Below are 17,083 nucleotides of genomic sequence, written 5' to 3'. Positions count from 1 at the left end.
ACGGCCGGATTCAACTGGTTCTGGTGGGTTTTCCGAGGGGCTGTGTGGCCGTGGTCTGGTGGATCTTGTTCCTAACGTTTGGCCTGCATCTGTGGCCGGCATCGTCAGAGGTGTCTCACAGACGGAAGTCTGCTACACAGAAATGGTGTCCAGAAATGATTACACCTGTGAACAGCTCCATGACTTAAAGCCTGGAAGCCAAGAAAGCCAGTGCAATTCTAAACTGCATCAATAGGAGTATAGTGTCTAGAGCCAGCGTGGTGTAGTGGTTAAGAGCAGATGCACTCTAATCTGGAGAACTGGTTTTGATTCCCCACTCTGCCACTTCAGCTGTGGTGGCTTATTTGGTGAACCACATTAGCTTGTGCATGCCACAACATGCCAGTTGGGTGATCTTGGGCTAGTCACAGTTCGCAGCCCCACCCACATCAGAGGGTGTTTGTTGGGGGGGGGGGATGAGAAAAGAGATTGTAAGCCCCTAGCAAGAGAGAAAGGAGGGCTATAAGTCCAAACGCTTCTTCTCTAGATCGAGAGATGTAGTAGTAGCACATCTCTTTTCTGTATTGGTCAGACTTCTCCTGGAATACTTTGTCCAGTTCTGGGCACTGAAATTGAAGAAGGATATTGACAAGCTGGAACAGGTCCAGAGGAGGACAACTAAAATAGTTGGAGGTCTGGATATCATGCCCGGAGGAACAGCTTAGGCATCTCAGAGGGTAATGGAGGTTTTTAAACAGAGACTGGATGGCCATCTGTCAAGGGTGCTTTGACTGTGTATTCCTGCATGGCCAGGTGTTGGACTTGATGGCCCTTGATTCTGTGAGAACTGCAAGCTGGGCAGGTGGTAGCAAAATGCACAGCAGACTTGAAGACCAGAAGTTATATGTAAGTTCAACCCTGTCTTCTACTTTGGTCTTCTGTGTGAGTTTGATGAGAAATGGGAATATATTTTAAATATGTGGCTGAATCAATAACTTTTGAAAGTTTGACAGTTAATAAGTAATTGTTAAATTTAAATATACCAGCGGGTACTAATTAAATTATCAAAGAACAGAATGTTCGATAAGCAATAAAAAGCTCTCATCAAATTTAAAATTAAATAATTTTAATAGGTTATGGAATATTAAGATCTATTCTACTGTTTTATTTGTTTAATTGTTAGTTATGCTTTCTGGTTATTTGCTTTTTTCTGTGTGTATGTATATATAAGTACAAAATTAATAAAAATATTTTTAAAATAATAGTGTCATGCTGTGCAACTGGAGACAGTTCTGTACCAAGTGAACCTTTCATTTGGTTCAGGAAAGGTACTGAAACAACTCACACAGTTTATGAAAGTCCAGCATGTCTGGCCTTTCTGTTTAGTGCACCATTACATGGACAGAAACTCTTAAAAATAAATTGTTTCTATCTAAGCTATGATACATCTGCTTGTTGTGTGCCTTCGTGGCGTTTATAGAATCATAGAGTTGGAAGAGACCACAAGGGCCATCAAGTCCAACCCCCTGCCATGCAGGAACACACAATCAAAGCACTAACAACATATGCTTATCCAGCCTTTGTTAAAAAACTTCCAAAGAAGGAGACTCCGCCACTCTCTGAGGCAGTGAATTCCACTGTCGAACAGCCCTGATGGTCAGGAAGTTCTTCCTTATGTGTAGGTGGAATCTCTTTTTCTTCACCTTGAATGCATTACTCCATGTTCTAGTCTCTGAGGCAACAGAAAACAAGCTTGCTCCCTCTTCAACATGACAGCCCTTCAAATAAAACATGGTTGTCATGTCTATCAAGCTTGTCACTTTATCAAAAAAAAGCGATAAGATTGGTCTGGCATGACTTGTTTTTCAGAAACCAATGCTGACTTTTTGTGATCACGGTATTCCCATCTAAGTGTTGGCAGACCGTCTAATTATCTGCTCCAGAAACTTCCCTGGTATCGATGTCAGGCTGACTGGACGGTAATTATTAGGGTCCTCCTTTTTCCCCTTTTTGAAGATGGGGATAACATTAGCCCTCCTCCAGTCCACTGGGACTTCTCTTGCTCTCCAGGAGTTCTCAAAGATGATAGCAAGTGGTTCTGAGTGTACTTCTGACAGTTCTTTTAATACCCTGGGATGCAGCACATCAGACCCTGGAGATTTGAATTAGTTTAAAGTAGCTAGGTATTCCTGCACTACCTCTTTATTTATTTTGTGCTGCATTTCTCCTACTGTATCTTCTGTTTCTTTTTCTCCTGGATGTGCAGTGTTTCCTTTTTGGAAAAAGACTGAGGCAAAGAAGGTGTTGAGTAGTTCTGTTTTTTCTCCATCCCCTGTTAGTATTTTGCCATCCCCTCCATGCAGTGACTATCCTATCATTTTTCTTCCTTTTGCTACAGACATAACCCAAAAAGCCTTTTTTGTTGTTTTTAACCTCTCTGGCAAGCCTCAGCTCATTGTGAGCTTTAGCTTTTCTGACTTTCTCTTTACACATCCTGCTTGTTTGAATTCCTCTTTGGTGATTTCCCCCCTTTTTCATTTCTTGTACATGTCTTTTTAAATCTTAGCTCAGTTGAAAGTTCTTTAGACAGGCATCCTGGTTTCCTTAGACACCTCCCATTTTTCCTCCTCATTGGAACTGTTTGAAATTGTGCCCTCAAGATCTCACTTTTAAGAAACTCCCAACCATCATGCAGTCCTTTCTCTTTTAGTATTTTTGACCATGGGAATGCCCCCAGTAGATTCCTAAGCTTACTGAAGTGTTATTGGTATCAAGTAAGTTCCCTGGTGCGTTTAATCACAGCTGAATGTGGTATAATGGATAGAATTCTATGCTTGAACTAGGAAGACCAACTGGTTCTGGTGGGTTTTCCGGGCTGTGTGGCCGTGGTCTGGTGGATTTTAATTCTAACGTTTCGCCTGCATCTGTGACTGGCATCTTCAGAGGTGTCTGTGATACACCTCTGAAGATGCCAGCCACAGATGCAGGCGAAACGTTAGGAATAAAATCCACCAGACCACGGCCACACAGCCCGGAAAACCCACCAGAACCAGTTGAATCCGGCCATGAAAGCCTTCGACAATACATAGGAAGACCAATGTTTATATTTTAAAGTAAACTCATGGGGTGAATTTGGATAACTGTCTTCCTCTCTTGCAACCTAATGTATCTCCAAGGATTATAGTAAATATAAATTAGGATAACATTTCTATGATGTCCTTGGAGAAAAAAGGGGAGACAAATATGCTATCTAAGGCATTGGTGGCTTTTGAGATTTCTAGCCATTTATATGCAGAGGTTATAAACCATCCAGGTAGAAATAACTAGAGACCTTTCTTCCCCCCCCCCCCCCCATTTTGGACCTAGCATCATGCCTGTTCCAGATGTCATGTTCTGTGCACAACAGATTCATGTGCCGCCTGAACTGCCAAATATTATGAAACAATTTACTAAAGCTGCTATTAGGACTCAACCACGTGATATACTCCAGTGGTCGTATGGGTGAGTAAAAATTCAAAGCCAGTAGCTCTCATCTAGATATCTTCACATAAGCCTTTTTCCTGTTGGACCTGAAAGCCCCAAGTGAATTGCTTGGGGGAAAAGTGGAGCAGCATAAGTCTGGTGGGGTTTGATTTATTTATTTATACATTCAATTTTTACTCTGTCCTTTTCTGACTAGTTTGGGCTCAGAGTTTGTGACATATCACAATTTAAAATTTCACATAATGTGATTAAAACTCAATAAAAACATCAATAAAAACTCAGTGGAACCCTCAAATATACTTAAATGGGGAGGCCAGACAGAAAAGTTACAGAGACAACAACTGAACCATTTGTTTGTTTTGTTTTATAGAGAACCCTTCTCTGTCAGTAGGCTTAGGGTAACTCACAACAATTTGAGCATATGCAACAAAATCAATATTTAGCATAAATACATTAACTGACCCTATTTCTGCATCCTAACTAGTAGATGGGAGTCAATTGGGAAGAAATAAATAAAATAAAAGAGCATGATCAACACCCAAAAGGGGCAGGGAAAGGGAGGCTAGTAAAGTTATTACCCTCAATCATAGGTCTGGTGTCCAGGTCCTGCAGAATTGGATCAGGTCTCAGCACTTGAAAGAGCATTCTATCAGGCCTGACTTTTTGAGGACAGCTAGACAGTTGTTGGGCCAGGGATCACCAGTAAGTTAGTATTTGCAGATCACAGGGTTATTTGGGGGTGTATTGTGAGAGATGATTCCACAAACATGAAGGTCCCAGAATGGTTAGGGCCTTGAACCTGATCTGGTATTCCACTTGGAGCTGATAGAGCACCAATTAAATATGTATTCTCCCTCTGAGGCAGGAGAGCATCTTGATTCCCCTCCCCCCATTCTTTTAGGGAGGCTGGAGCAACTTTTCTTACACTTCCTGTCTCCTGCAGAGGGAGTCGTCTTGCTTCAGTTATATTCCTGCTTCAGACAGGGAGAGCAGTGACAGGCATAAGCTTTGAGCTTTGCTGTTCTCAAATCTTTCTACAGTTTTTCTTACTGATCTTATAGCTTTCACTCTCTATTATCTTCTTTTTTAACTCTAGTGATAGTTAGGAGTGGGAAGTCTTAAAGGGGAATGATGTTGATGAGAAAGTTCTGAAATGGAGCGCTTTATTTTTTAACAAGGAACAGCGATTGTGGGGAACTCCCTGGAGCCTCCAAAGTAGGCCCATGGGTAGCCCTGTGTGGACTGAGTTGCAGTATTCTAGTCTAGAAGTCACAGAAATCATTGTTGCAAATGTCACTTTGGGACAGGTAAGGTGCCAATATATGTCACCTGGCACAGATGATAAAATGCCAGGGAAGTTACCTGTGCAGCCGGAGCCTCCATTGTCAAGGAGGCATCAAGTAGCACGCCTAAACTCCTGATGAAAAGTGCAGGATTCAACTATACGCCATCAAGAGTTGGTAATTGGCATCCCCCCACCAGAACCTCCTCGGCCCAGGATCTCTCTGTCCACTGGATTTAGCTTACCCTGGTTCCCTTTTGACCATTCTACCACAGCCTCCAGGCAGCTGGCCAGTACAGCTGGGCTGGCATCCAAATGACTGTCCATCAACAGATATAGCAGGGTGTCATCTGCATACTGATGACAATTCAGCCCAAACCTCTGGATCAACCCAGCAAGAGCGCATGTAGATGTTAAATAGTATTAATGAGAAGATCGTCCCTTGTGGGACTCCATCCACCAAAGAATGGCATGTGCAGGTTCTCTCACCAATTGCTACCTTCTGGCCTTGGAGAAATGAGCACAGCCACTTCAAGGCTAACCCATGGATCCCAGCATCAGCAATGTGGTTAGTCAGGATTTTGTGAATACAGGTTCAAGTAATACCTGACCTGACTCAGCTGCATTCAGAGACTGTCTGTGAGAGTGACAAAAGCTGTCTGCATCCTGTGGCTAGATCAGAAGCTGAACTGAAATAAGTCCATGGTCAGTATGTCCTCAATGAAACTATGAAGCGGTTCTTCAGCCACTGTCTCAGCTACCTTATCCAGGAACAGAAGTTATGATGCTGGGTGGTAATCCAACTGAATCCTCTGAATCCAACAACAGAGTAATGTTTGTCAGGGGAGGCTGAACCATTTCTTCACAGGGTTTCACTAGCCATGATGGGCATGAGTCTAAAGGGCAAGTAGAGGATCCTGTTGACATTGGCCTAAGAGAGAGAGCTGAAGTTTTCCAGCACAGTACCTAGAGACAGAAAAGGGGCCTCCAATTCATTAACTGTCAATATTGACTGGGGGGTCCTGGAGCAACAAGATCTTGTCTGCAAAAAAACTTACAAATGCCTCACAGCTACTCACCAAATCTCTAGGAATTGAAGAACCTTTGATGAGGGCTATCAGTGACCTTCTGTGTGACCTTCACTGCCATCCCCTAGGCTTTCATAAGCGTCCTATAATATGCTCTTGCCGCTATCACAAGTACTCCACCAAATTTGCTCTACCTGTCTAAGCTCCAGTTTCTTCCTCTGTAGCTACAAAGTATGCCAAGAGGCTAGTTTGGCATGGGGGCAAGAGGACACTGAAGAACGTTCTCATTGATGACTTCAGAGACTGCTATGCCAGTCTTCCGCAAGCACACCTAATTAGTGACTGGGAGGCATTGCATAATAACTGATCCTATACATTGTGTAGATCACATCCTTGATCTGGTCTTTTGTTCTGGGCAGGAGGATTATGATCTGAGGGTGTAGGAATTGATGGTGATTCTTTTGTGATGGACAAAATATTATCTGCTTGAATTTAGACTTAACTAAAACAATTTAGACTTTACTAAAACAACATAAAGGTGGTGGGATCTACTGGTATGCTTTCTAAGCCAGATGAATCCCAGTGGCTTTCTAATAGTTTTGGAGATTTTCCTGTTGATATGGTTGGTGTCTCTGTTGGTGCCATGGTTGATTGTTGGAATGAGGACATTGAACAGGTAGTTGACACGATGACTTCCAGGCATTTTCTCCCATGTACTAGAACCTGGGTAGCTGCAGGCAATGGAAAGACAAGAGACACAGCTAGAGAAAGACAAGTGACACAGCTAGAGAAATTTGGACCAATTTGGACATGGACAAAAACGAATTATAAAGCATACTCCATGACTGTGAAGGCGGCAGAGAAACAATATTTTCTCATGGAGACGGGGGACATCTTGTGTGGGTTGTTCCTGCCCACTTTCTGAGAGGCAAGAAACCAATTTCAGTCACTTCCTGTATCTTGACCAGGAGCCATCTTCCCCAGTATGTTTCCTCTCTCGCAGAGTGCATACCAATTCAACAGGCTCTTGTGTAATCTCTTTTTTCCTCTGTTCTTCTCTTTTACCTTCTTCTCACCTAGTTGCCTTGCCTCACTTCTTTAACCTTCTTGTTGGTCTCCCTCACCACTTCCCTGCCCTCTCTGGAGTTTTTTGGAGTTTCCCGCCAAAATGAACGGGCCTAGCTCCCAAAGGGGCCTCCGGAGCCTTTTCCCCTCAGAGGAAGTCCTTTTTGAAATCGGCCACCAAGAACACCAGAGCGGCTGCTAAGAAGATTGGGCCTGGCACCTCTGCACTCCGGTCTGGCTCCACTGAGGGTGGCAGGATTCCCCCAGGGGGACGCCAGTTGGAGCTACAGTTAGCTAGTTTGCTTGGCTCCCACGGGTGGCGGGCAGCTGAGCCATGGGCGATGGCTTCAACCAACTGGTCGAGTGAGCGCTCTGACGCTTCACAACAGGAGGTCGGCCAGGAGGATTCCCATGCCCTGGATGTGGCAGCATCCCAGCAGATGGATTGCCACCAACTGATGGAGCAGAACGCAAGTCCCCTTATAGGACAGGGCAGCCAGCCTGCAGTGCTCCACAACAGAGCGTGGGCACGCCTTTCCCCCTGACGGAAACGACCCCAGCTCCACTGGCCTCCGATGGTTTGGGAGAGGAGCATCGGCCTCAGCCGCTTCACAGGCAAGATCGAGAATGTCGGGTGGGGGGGCAGGGCTGGATTGTCAGGACTACCTGACCAAGATGCCATGCGTGACTCTGTTCGCATGGAGGTCCATAATTACTGCAGGAGGCACCCCCCCATTGCTCATGGGTCCCGCTCTAGATCCCCTTGCAGGGACGTTTTTCACCGCTGTCCCTCTCCCACTAGTGGAGCACAGGCCCATTACAGACACTCTGATTGGGAGGAGGAACTTAGTGAAGGGGAAGTAGACCAGGCCTCTAATTTTTCAGATGGTGAGGGTCAGGACCTTCCCCTGGCAGAACAGAAGCATGGGTTGTTTAACCTTGATGATTTGCCCCTTTTGATCGTCAAGACTATTTCTGCTCTTGAGTTGCATGACTCAGGGGATGCTTTAGACCCTTCTGCATCCTCAGAATCCAGGCCCATAAAAAGGCTGTCCCAGAGGCAGTAAGGAGGTTTTCCATTATGAAGACAATACAGCAGCTGTCTTTCCAGTTCCTGAGTTGTTCGAAAGGAATATTAGGAAGTAGTGGCAGAAGAAGGAGTGGCTTCTAGACCCCTACCTGCTGTTTTTGAGAGGCTGTATCCCGTCCCACGCCATATCCAGGAGATGCTAAAGGTTCCCCTAGTGGACGCCTCCGTTTCTTCTCTCCACTCCGGTGGTTTGGTCACCAGAGACGGGGAGGCTTATCTTAAAGACTCCATCAATAAGAAGTTTGATGCTTTCCTGTGGAAAGCCACGAGGCCTCTGCTATGGCTTCTAAGATTGTGGCCCCAGCAGCCATTGTCTCCCTGGCTGCCTGTCATGGCTTAGGTGCATCCTTGCCCTCCACCCGCAGTGGATCAGGGGCTGCGTGAGGGTGTGGAACGTGTCATTTCTGCTGTCTCTTTCCTGGGAGATGCTGCTTCTGAAGAACTTCTAGTTTCTACCAGGTCTGTGGCGGCTAGTGCAGCGGCAGGCCAACACACACTCCAAGGCCGTGGTGGCCGGTTTTGATTTTCATGGTGGAAGGTTGTTTGGAAAGGACCTTGATGCCATCTTAATTGATTCCAAGGACAACGGAAGGATTCTGCCAGATCTGTCCATGCTGATAAGCCGCACTTCTTTTGTCCCTCATCCATACCTTTTCGTCCCTTTCGTGCCTTCCCCAGATCAACTCGAGAGGGCAGCTGACCAGATTTGGATGAGGGAGACAACCATTCTGGCCCCCAGCCAACTCTGCAAATTGACCCTTCCGTTCCCAGCCTGGAAAATTGGCATGACGGTAAAGGGCCTCCAATAGGGGGCCGTCTTTCCTTCTTCGAGATGCAGTAGAAGGGGCCCCATGTGGACAGATGGACAAGAGAGATTATTTTGTCCAGTTATTGTTTGGAATTCCGATCCTGGCCAAGGTCTCTTTTCGTCCCAATCCATTTCCAGCAACCTGGAGAAGCACAACCTTATGACGAACGTCATCCGGCATCTCATCGACATCAGGGCCCTCGAGATAGTTCTCCCGGAGCAACGCTTCACAGGGGTCTATTCCCACCTGTTTTCGGTACCCAAAAAGAACAGGGACCGACAAGTCCCTCAATCTGAAATATGTGAACCTGCGAGTCTTCAGGTTACAAATGGAGACCTTGATTCCATCATGGGGGAAGTTCAACGGGCAGATTTACTCTCTTCGTTCGATCTCTCAGAGGCTTACCTCCACATGCCCATCAACGGGGCCCACCGCAAGTTTCTGAGATTTGCGGTCAGAGACGACCACTTTCAGTATGCGGACCTGTGTTTGGTCTGGCAATAGCTCCGAGGGTCTTCATGAAGGTCTTGGTGGCTCCCTTAGCTTCTCTTTGACTACAAGGGGTATATGTCTACGCATATCTAGACGACATTGTGATCCGGGCCCGGTCTCTTCTGCAAGCTCACAAGGACACACAGCTAGCTTTGCGGACCCTCAGGCTGCACGGGTTTGTTGTCAATCTGGAGAAGAGTGTTCTAACACCAGCAAGGACCATGGAGCATCTGGGTGCTTTGATCGACACCACCACCTGTTCCCTCTTTGTGTTAGAGTAGAAGATCAAGAGGATACAGGAGACAGTCTCCAAGACCCTGTGGGCAGATTCTCTTCCACTGATTCAGTTGTCCAGTCTCCTTGGGCTTCTTCTTTCGGTTTCAGACATGATACAATGGGGAAGGGCACACACCAGACCACTTCAGTTGCTCCTCAGTCTCCTCAGCCAGGAAGCAACATCATCTCCTGAGAATCACCCCATCAGTCAAACTGAGTCTGACCTGGTGAACTGGGTGTGAAGAGTCGGTTCTTCATGTTTTATTGTATTGCTCCCGCTCTAACAGGTCTAGGAGCAAATATTTAGAACCATTATTGATTGGTTTTGAAGAGCAAGCTGATAATCAAATACTTATATTCCTTTTGAACAGAGATTGTAAGGAGATCTTAGAGCCGGTAGCAAAAATTTTATTTTTAATCATTAACAATGGTGCATAAAGGGGTTACTGTATTTTGCTACTGTGTAATTATGCCAATAAAGGTTAATTGATTGATATTAATGTCACCCCTCCAAATGTAGGGCTTCCTATGTCAAAGGCAGCTGTCAGTTCCGCCATTAAGGCATGCATAGCGGAGGCTCACAAAGATCTGGGTCTCCACGTACCACAGGGAATAATGGCCCATTTGACTCGAAGCACGGCAGCAAATGCCATGCTATATAAGCATGTTTCCTTAGAAGAGATCTGTAGGGCAGCCGCCTGGTCTACCCCCCTCTTCCTCTACTGCTGTCCAGGCTACCTTTGATAGAAGGATACTGGAGCGTGGTGTTGGGGATTCATGTCGACCCTCTGTATTAGGGGGATACTGCTGTGGGAGGACACACACAAGATGTCCCCTGCCTCCATGAGAAAGGTCCATTAGATACTTAACTGTGAAGGGTCTTTCTCATGGAAGGCTAGGGGGACATCTTGGCCCTCCCTTGCCGTCATTCTTCCTCAGCATAGTTCTTCAGTTATCCTAGCATGTACATAAGTTCTTGTAGGATTGGTTTTTTTCTGTTAAAAAAAGGAGGGACAGAATGCAATTGTTCCAGTTAAAAGACTAGAATCTGTCTCGGTCCTTCCAAGAGGTTTTTTCTCCTGTTGGATTCTCTGTTTTTTTCTGTCTCGACCAGCTTATGCTGTTACTAAGACTTCTTCTCTCAGTATTGTAACTGTATGCAGTTCAGCTCCATGGTCAACATACTGGGGAAGATGGCTCCTGGTCAAGATACAGGAAGTGACTGAAATTGGTTTCCTGCCTTTCAGAAAGTGGGTAGGAGCAACCCACACAAGATGTCTCTCTAGCCATCCATGAGAAAGACCCTTCACGGTAAGTATCCAATGGACCTTTTTTTTGCCACCATTGTGTCTACACCAGGAACCCCCAGCCTTTTTGAGTTTGCAGGCACATTTAAGGAATTCTACATGGTGGGTGCAGCAAAAAAATGGCTGCCGCAGGAGGCAGAGCCAGCAACGCAATGGTTGTTACAGAATAACAACAGTAACACAGTGATGTTGTGGTGTCAATATTTAAAAAATCTGTACAATCAAGTCCCCCAATGTCAGGACTCCCCTGCATTGACAATGAACCAGTCAAACATAAGAAAGTTCGAACCTTTATTGCAAGTGCCAGGAAAGAAACAAAAGCCTGTTCTGAAGCTCAATCTCTCAGAACAGTGGTAATATAGATTGCCCTTCCCCCCCCCCACGTGTGAAACACACATTGAAACTTTCTCTGAAGCAACTTTCCAGACGGTCAAGGTTACAGTTGGCTGATAAGACAGCTGTGGAAAAGACAGAGCAGCAAAAGCATTGCATCGCTGAAAGCCACAGATCCCATGGCAGCCCAATCCCTATGACTGCCATCCTGACACCAATAGTCAATGAGATACCTTGCTGAGCAGAAGCCCTACCTGGCCCCACCCATTTTTTAAAAACACCTGACAGGTGCCCCAAAGGTGTAGGGAGGCACCATGGCTCTCATCATCACCACATTGGGGGCCCCTGGTCTATTCAGTGTAGACTAAGAACATAAGAAGGAGCCTGCTGGATCAGACCAGAGTCCATCTAATCCAGCACTCTTCTACTCACAGTGGCCCACCAGATGCCTTTGGGAGCTCACATGCAGGATATGAAAGCAGTGGCCTTCTGCTGCTGCTGCTCCTGAGCACCTGGTCTGCTAAGGCATTTGCAATCTCAGATCAAGGAGGATCAAGCAGAGCTGGTCAGAGGTCTGTTGGGATTTGACCTATAGGAAGAGGTGGATTGACCATTTTGCTCAACACTGCAGTTAAAATCTGTTGCATTCATTCCTATTTGAACTCTGTGTTAGCACTGATGGGCTCGGATGATACCAGAGGGCCTTGTCCAGTTGTTTGGGATATGTCTCATCTTATTAAGTCTGAGGATGTGAACAAGATCTTTGGAAGTTTGAGCCCTACTACCTGCTTGTATGACCCTTGCCCTTCCAAGCTACCTAAATCTTCAGGGGAGGAGGTGACTGGGTTCAAGAAGTACTAATGCTTCATTAAGAGGGGCGGGGATGGTCATTCTAGCCTTGAACTAGGCTGTGATGCATCTATTTCTAGTGAAACCTACCCTTGATTGAAAGATCTCCGTAATTATGAATCAGTCTCAGTTCCATTCTTGAGCAAGGTGATTGAACAGGTGGTGGCTAGATAACTCCAAGACTTCCTGGATGAGGCAAATTGTTTAGATCCCTTCTAGTTTGGTTTCAGGCCTAGTTATGGGACTGAAACATCCTTGGTCATCCTGGAGAATGACTTGCACTGAAAGATGCTCTAAGGGCTCTAGTGCAGCTCTGTTAATTGTCCTGGATCTCTCAGCGGCTTTCGATGCCATTAATCATGATACTCTCATGGAGCGCCTATGTGGACTAGGATAGGGAGGCACAATTCAGTGGTGGTTTTGGTCCTACCTGGAGGGAAGGTTTCAGAAAGTCATGCTGAGTAACTGCTGCTCAGCCCCTTGGCCTTTATCCTATGACAACACAAGAACATAGGAAGAATCCTGCTGGATCAGACCAGTGGTCCATAGAGTTTCAAACTGTGGCTAACCAGTTCCTCTGGAGGTCCAACGACTGGGCATAGATGCTGAGGCCTTCCTCTGATGTTGCCTCCTGGCAATGGTATCCAAAGATTTACTGCCTCTGAACATAGTCCCTTTAGTCACCATGGCTAGTGGCCACTTATAACCTATCCTTCACGAATCTGTCTAATTCCCTTTTAAAACTGCATATGTCTCTGGACATTGCTACATCCTCTGACAGCAAATTCCACATTTTAATCACTTTTAGTGTAAAAAAAGTTTTCCTTTTGTCTTTCCTGAATCTGCTATCCGTCAGCTTCATCAGATGCCCTTAGATTCTAGTATTTTGGAAGAGAGAAAAAATGCTCTTTGTCAACTCTCTCTATCCTTGCATGACCTTATAAACCTCTATCGTGTCCCCCCTTGGTTGCTTCTTTTCTAAATTGAGAAAGTTGTAGTCTCTTGGGCCTTTCCTCACAGGGGAGGTTCTCTGCTAATCATCTTGGTTGCCCTGTTCCGTCCTTTATCAAGCTCTGTAATACCCTTATTGAGATACAGTTTCAGCAAGTTCATACCCCATTAGCCTATATTTGAAGTTGGGATTTTTTTTGTCCCAGTATGGGATTTTTTTGTCCCAGAGTACCAACAGTGAACTTCATTTGCCACATTGTCAGCCATTCACACAATCTATGGAAACCCTCTTGGAGTGCTTCACAGTCATCTCAGATATTCATAATCTAGAATAATTTTGTCATCTGCAAACTTGGCTACCACACAAAATATTGATATTATACAAGCCTGCAAGGTCCAAGGATAGGGGTCTATGTGGCATTTGGGCAAAAGGAGTCTTTCATCCCCACCCACCCCTCTTCATCACCTTGCCCTAGCTATTTCTATGTATCTCAACAGGATGGAGGCTCTTCCCTCACCCACTGGATGGAGGCTCTTCCCTCACCCTTTCTGTTTCCCACTCTGACTTGTGGGAAACCCAGCAGTTTTTTCACTATTGAATCAGACATAAACAAGTGTGTGTATGGGGGGGATCTAACAAGTCCAGAGGGGCCATGGAAATGAAAGAGGGGGGATAGGGAGAGGGAGGGAGGTAAAGATAAAGACAGAGGGAGGGAGATAAAGAGAGAGAGGTAGGTAAGTAAGTAGAGAAAGAGAAGGGGAGGAGAAGGGGGGAGAAAGATTATATAAAAATCTCAACCCCCTTGTCCGGAGCCAGGTGAGACAGACCCAACCTCGCTGTGGGAGGGGGATGAGAACCACCCAAACTCACCGGTGAGGAAGAGCCAAGAGGTGGGAGGGTGCCCAGATGACAGGGAAAGCTCAGGAGTTCAGGAGAGGCCGGGACAGCTGGCAGAAACAGCAATGCTACGAGCCCACTGACAGCGAGGTGGGCGGAGCCAGGATGCCTTGCTGACCCCACTCTGGTGGCGCGGCAGCGACACAACACCAAGTGGGGGGCGGGGCACAGTTTAAATGTCCCGGCATTCACCGCCTGGAGCCGGGGGCTGACTGCAAAAAGGCAGGGTTAGAGGCAAGCCGCGGGAATTGGTGGGAGGGCTTGAAACAGACAGAAAAGTTTAAAAGTGGGAAGAACGGAAGGCAGGGGACAGGTTGTGTGGAAGAGGAGTTTGGAGGTGGAGAGGTGGTGAGACGGACGGGGAGGCGAGGAAAAAGTGACTAGTGACTAGTCTTAGCCAGCCTGTCCTCGGGAGCCCTTAGACACCCAAGGAAAATGCGGATGCCAGCAAGGACTGGCGACCCCTGTGAAATGGTCGTTTGACCCCCAAAGGGGTCGTGACCTCCAGGTTGAGAACTGCTGCTGTAGAGGCAGGAACTTTTCAGCCATCCTTAGACAAGCTGAAATGATCTGCAACATTTTGTTACAAGTCCCAAGGCTGAAAGATTGTCATTACTCGTAAATGGTGTATAAGATGAGATTTGGGTCTTACGATCACATACTGATTGATAAAAGCATAAATTTCACATAATTTTAAAATGTTTTACAATTTGTTATACCATAGATATTTCTCCGCTTTATCAAAAGGAGAGCCTCTTCCAGTAAAAGAGCGAGTTGAAATGCTGGTAGCCACTCAGAAAAATGATACTGGTCTGACACCAGGGCTCCTTAAAGTTTTGCATAAACAGGTAAATATTGCTGTAGAGTACAGGTGTCAAACTCGTGGCCCTCCAGATGTTTATGAACTACAATTCCCATCAGCCCTTGCCAGTATAGCCAATGCTCATGTTGGGAGGGACTGATGGGAATTGTAGTTCATGAACATCTGGAGTGCCATGAGATTGACACCCCTGCTGTAGAGTGTGTAATCAGTATTCATTGAAATTTCTTTTTTGAGTTTTTCAAAAACAGCTTTGACCTAGACTCCACAATATACTGTATATACTAGCATATAAGTCGAATTTTTCAGCACATTTTTTGTGCTGAAAAAGCCCTCCTCGACTTATATGTCAGGTGTATTTTTAAAAATATTTTAGGGTTTTTACTTTGTTAGCCACCAGGGGGCGCAGTTTTTAGGCTAGTGGCACCAAAATTTCAGGAATTTTTCAGGAGACTCTCCTGATGATACCAGCCAGGTTTGGTAAAGTTTGGTTCAGGGGGTCCAAAGTTATGGACACCCAAAGGGGGTGCCCCCATCCCCCATTGTTTCCAATGGGAGATAATAGTAGATGGGGCTACATTTTGAGGGTCCATAACTTTGGACCTCCTGAACCAAACTTCACCAAACCTGGGTGGTATCATCAGGAGGGGCTCCTAAAGATACTCTGAAATGTTGGTACTGCTAACATAAACATTCCTCCCCTGACCAAAAGTCCAGTTTTGAAGGATTTTAACTCTTGTGTTTTAGCTTGGTTGCTGGTTGAGCTAAGGTTTTTGTACTTTTACAGTTATTGTTGAGACCATATTGTTTTTGTTGACCCTCTTTTCCACTTACAGAGCTAGTTTACTATTTTTCTTTGAAATAAATATTCAAAAACATTTAACCTACTGATGCCTCAATTAATGTAATTTTATTGGTATCTATTTTTATTTTTGAAACCAGTAGCTGCTGCATTTCCCACCCTCGACTTATATGCGAGTCAATAAGTTTTCCCAGTTTTTTGTGGTAAAATTAGGTGCCTTGACTTATATGCGGGTCAACTTATACACGAGTATATACGGTACATGTTTTTAAATAATTGAAATGAATATTGTTTAAGAAATATCATTTTCAAGTGTTGCTTTCCTATGTTTCACTTATGGATATGGGTGTATCTTTAAAGCTATCCAAAAAGGAAACTGTCAGTCTAGAAGAACTCCAGATAAAATGGAAAAACTTGTGCTTGCCAATGGAACAGCTGCGCAGTCTGTTACAACTGATTGATTTTGTTGATGGAGTGGAATGGATGAAATTTTTTGCACTTGGATGCAGTGCACTTTGTGGGGTATGTAGGCTTGTTATAATGTTTTTTTACACACAATAAAATTGTCATGTATTGAAATTGGAAATAGTAGAGTTAAATTCTTAACTAATATTTCTGCTTATTTTAATTTTTGCCATATAGTTGAAGAAGAGTAGGAAATACTGACCGCATGGATATTAGAGGGCAGTTGAGGGCAGAAGTGCTGCTGCCTGTTATAAAAATAAGAAAACGAATGACTATAGCAGAGCGAATATTCACAAATATGCATCTGATTTTTGAATCTTTAGAAACCAAATTTTATCAGTGTTTTAGCTGCCGCTCTGTTATGGTATTTGCACTTAAGAGTACTTTTCTGGCAAAATATCAACACATGTTTTAGAACTGTTTTGAGTGGAGCAAGGAGCATATCATGGAACATATCAAAGGACAGCTCAACACCAGAGCAGAATGGCTCAGTCGTCAGACCTTGGACAATGCAGAATGGGCAATTCTTCCAGAGGCTCATGAGCCTATTTCCAACACCAGAGATCAACCTTTTCGCTTCTCAGTACAATGCTCAATTGGTGCAGTTCATGTCCCACTATTTTTGCCAAGCAGCAATAGCAACCAATGCCCTCATAGCTCCTTGGCCCTCAGTAACGCTCTATGCGTTCCCTCCTATTCCTCTCATACCCAGATTACTGATCGTGGCCCCGCAACCAAGGCACCCCCAGCACCAGGGAATATTTGGCCACCTCCGCGATGATGAACCGCCGCTCCTCCCAGTCCCCCCCGCATTGGAGCAGGACTGGCTCTGTCCGATGCATGACCAGTTCACCCCCCAATGTGCCTCCATCTATCTGCTTGAACAGGATGGGGCAGCGCAGGGGGACCCGCTGTAGTCCCAACTGGGTTACAAGGGCCGGCTGCATTAGGTAGCGGGTGCATCCCGAGTCAACGAGAGCCTGCGTCTTCACACTAGTCCCGCAAGTCTGGTTTGACACAGTCACTGGGAGAAGGAACGGGCTGCTGGTTTTCCCGCCGACTCCTCACTGAACTCAGGACCACCCACCTCCTCAGAGGCCGGGCACAAGCCTGGCAGCGACACCACAGCAGTCCCGCTTGCTTCTTGAGCAGGG

General features: G+C 45.6%; 1 protein-coding gene across 1 annotated transcript in view; it reads left to right on the top strand.

The window, feature by feature from the left end:
* The window catches only part of ROPN1L (rhophilin associated tail protein 1 like), a 52,443-nt gene that overhangs the window by 462 nt on the left and 34,898 nt on the right, over positions 1-17,083 (top strand). The window contains exons 2-4 of the mRNA XM_048509214.1: positions 3,346-3,480; positions 14,567-14,690; positions 15,825-15,986. Of these exons, the coding sequence (XP_048365171.1) occupies positions 3,350-3,480; positions 14,567-14,690; positions 15,825-15,986 (417 nt within the window). The 5' untranslated portion in view covers positions 3,346-3,349. The remainder of the gene's footprint in view (positions 1-3,345; positions 3,481-14,566; positions 14,691-15,824; positions 15,987-17,083) is intronic.

Source organism: Sphaerodactylus townsendi, linkage group LG10 (assembly GCF_021028975.2).
Source record: "Sphaerodactylus townsendi isolate TG3544 linkage group LG10, MPM_Stown_v2.3, whole genome shotgun sequence".
In the NCBI taxonomy this organism is placed as follows: domain Eukaryota; kingdom Metazoa; phylum Chordata; class Lepidosauria; order Squamata; family Sphaerodactylidae; genus Sphaerodactylus; species Sphaerodactylus townsendi.
Note: the sequence above shows the minus strand (reverse complement) of the source record. Positions and strands in the feature narration are given on the sequence as shown.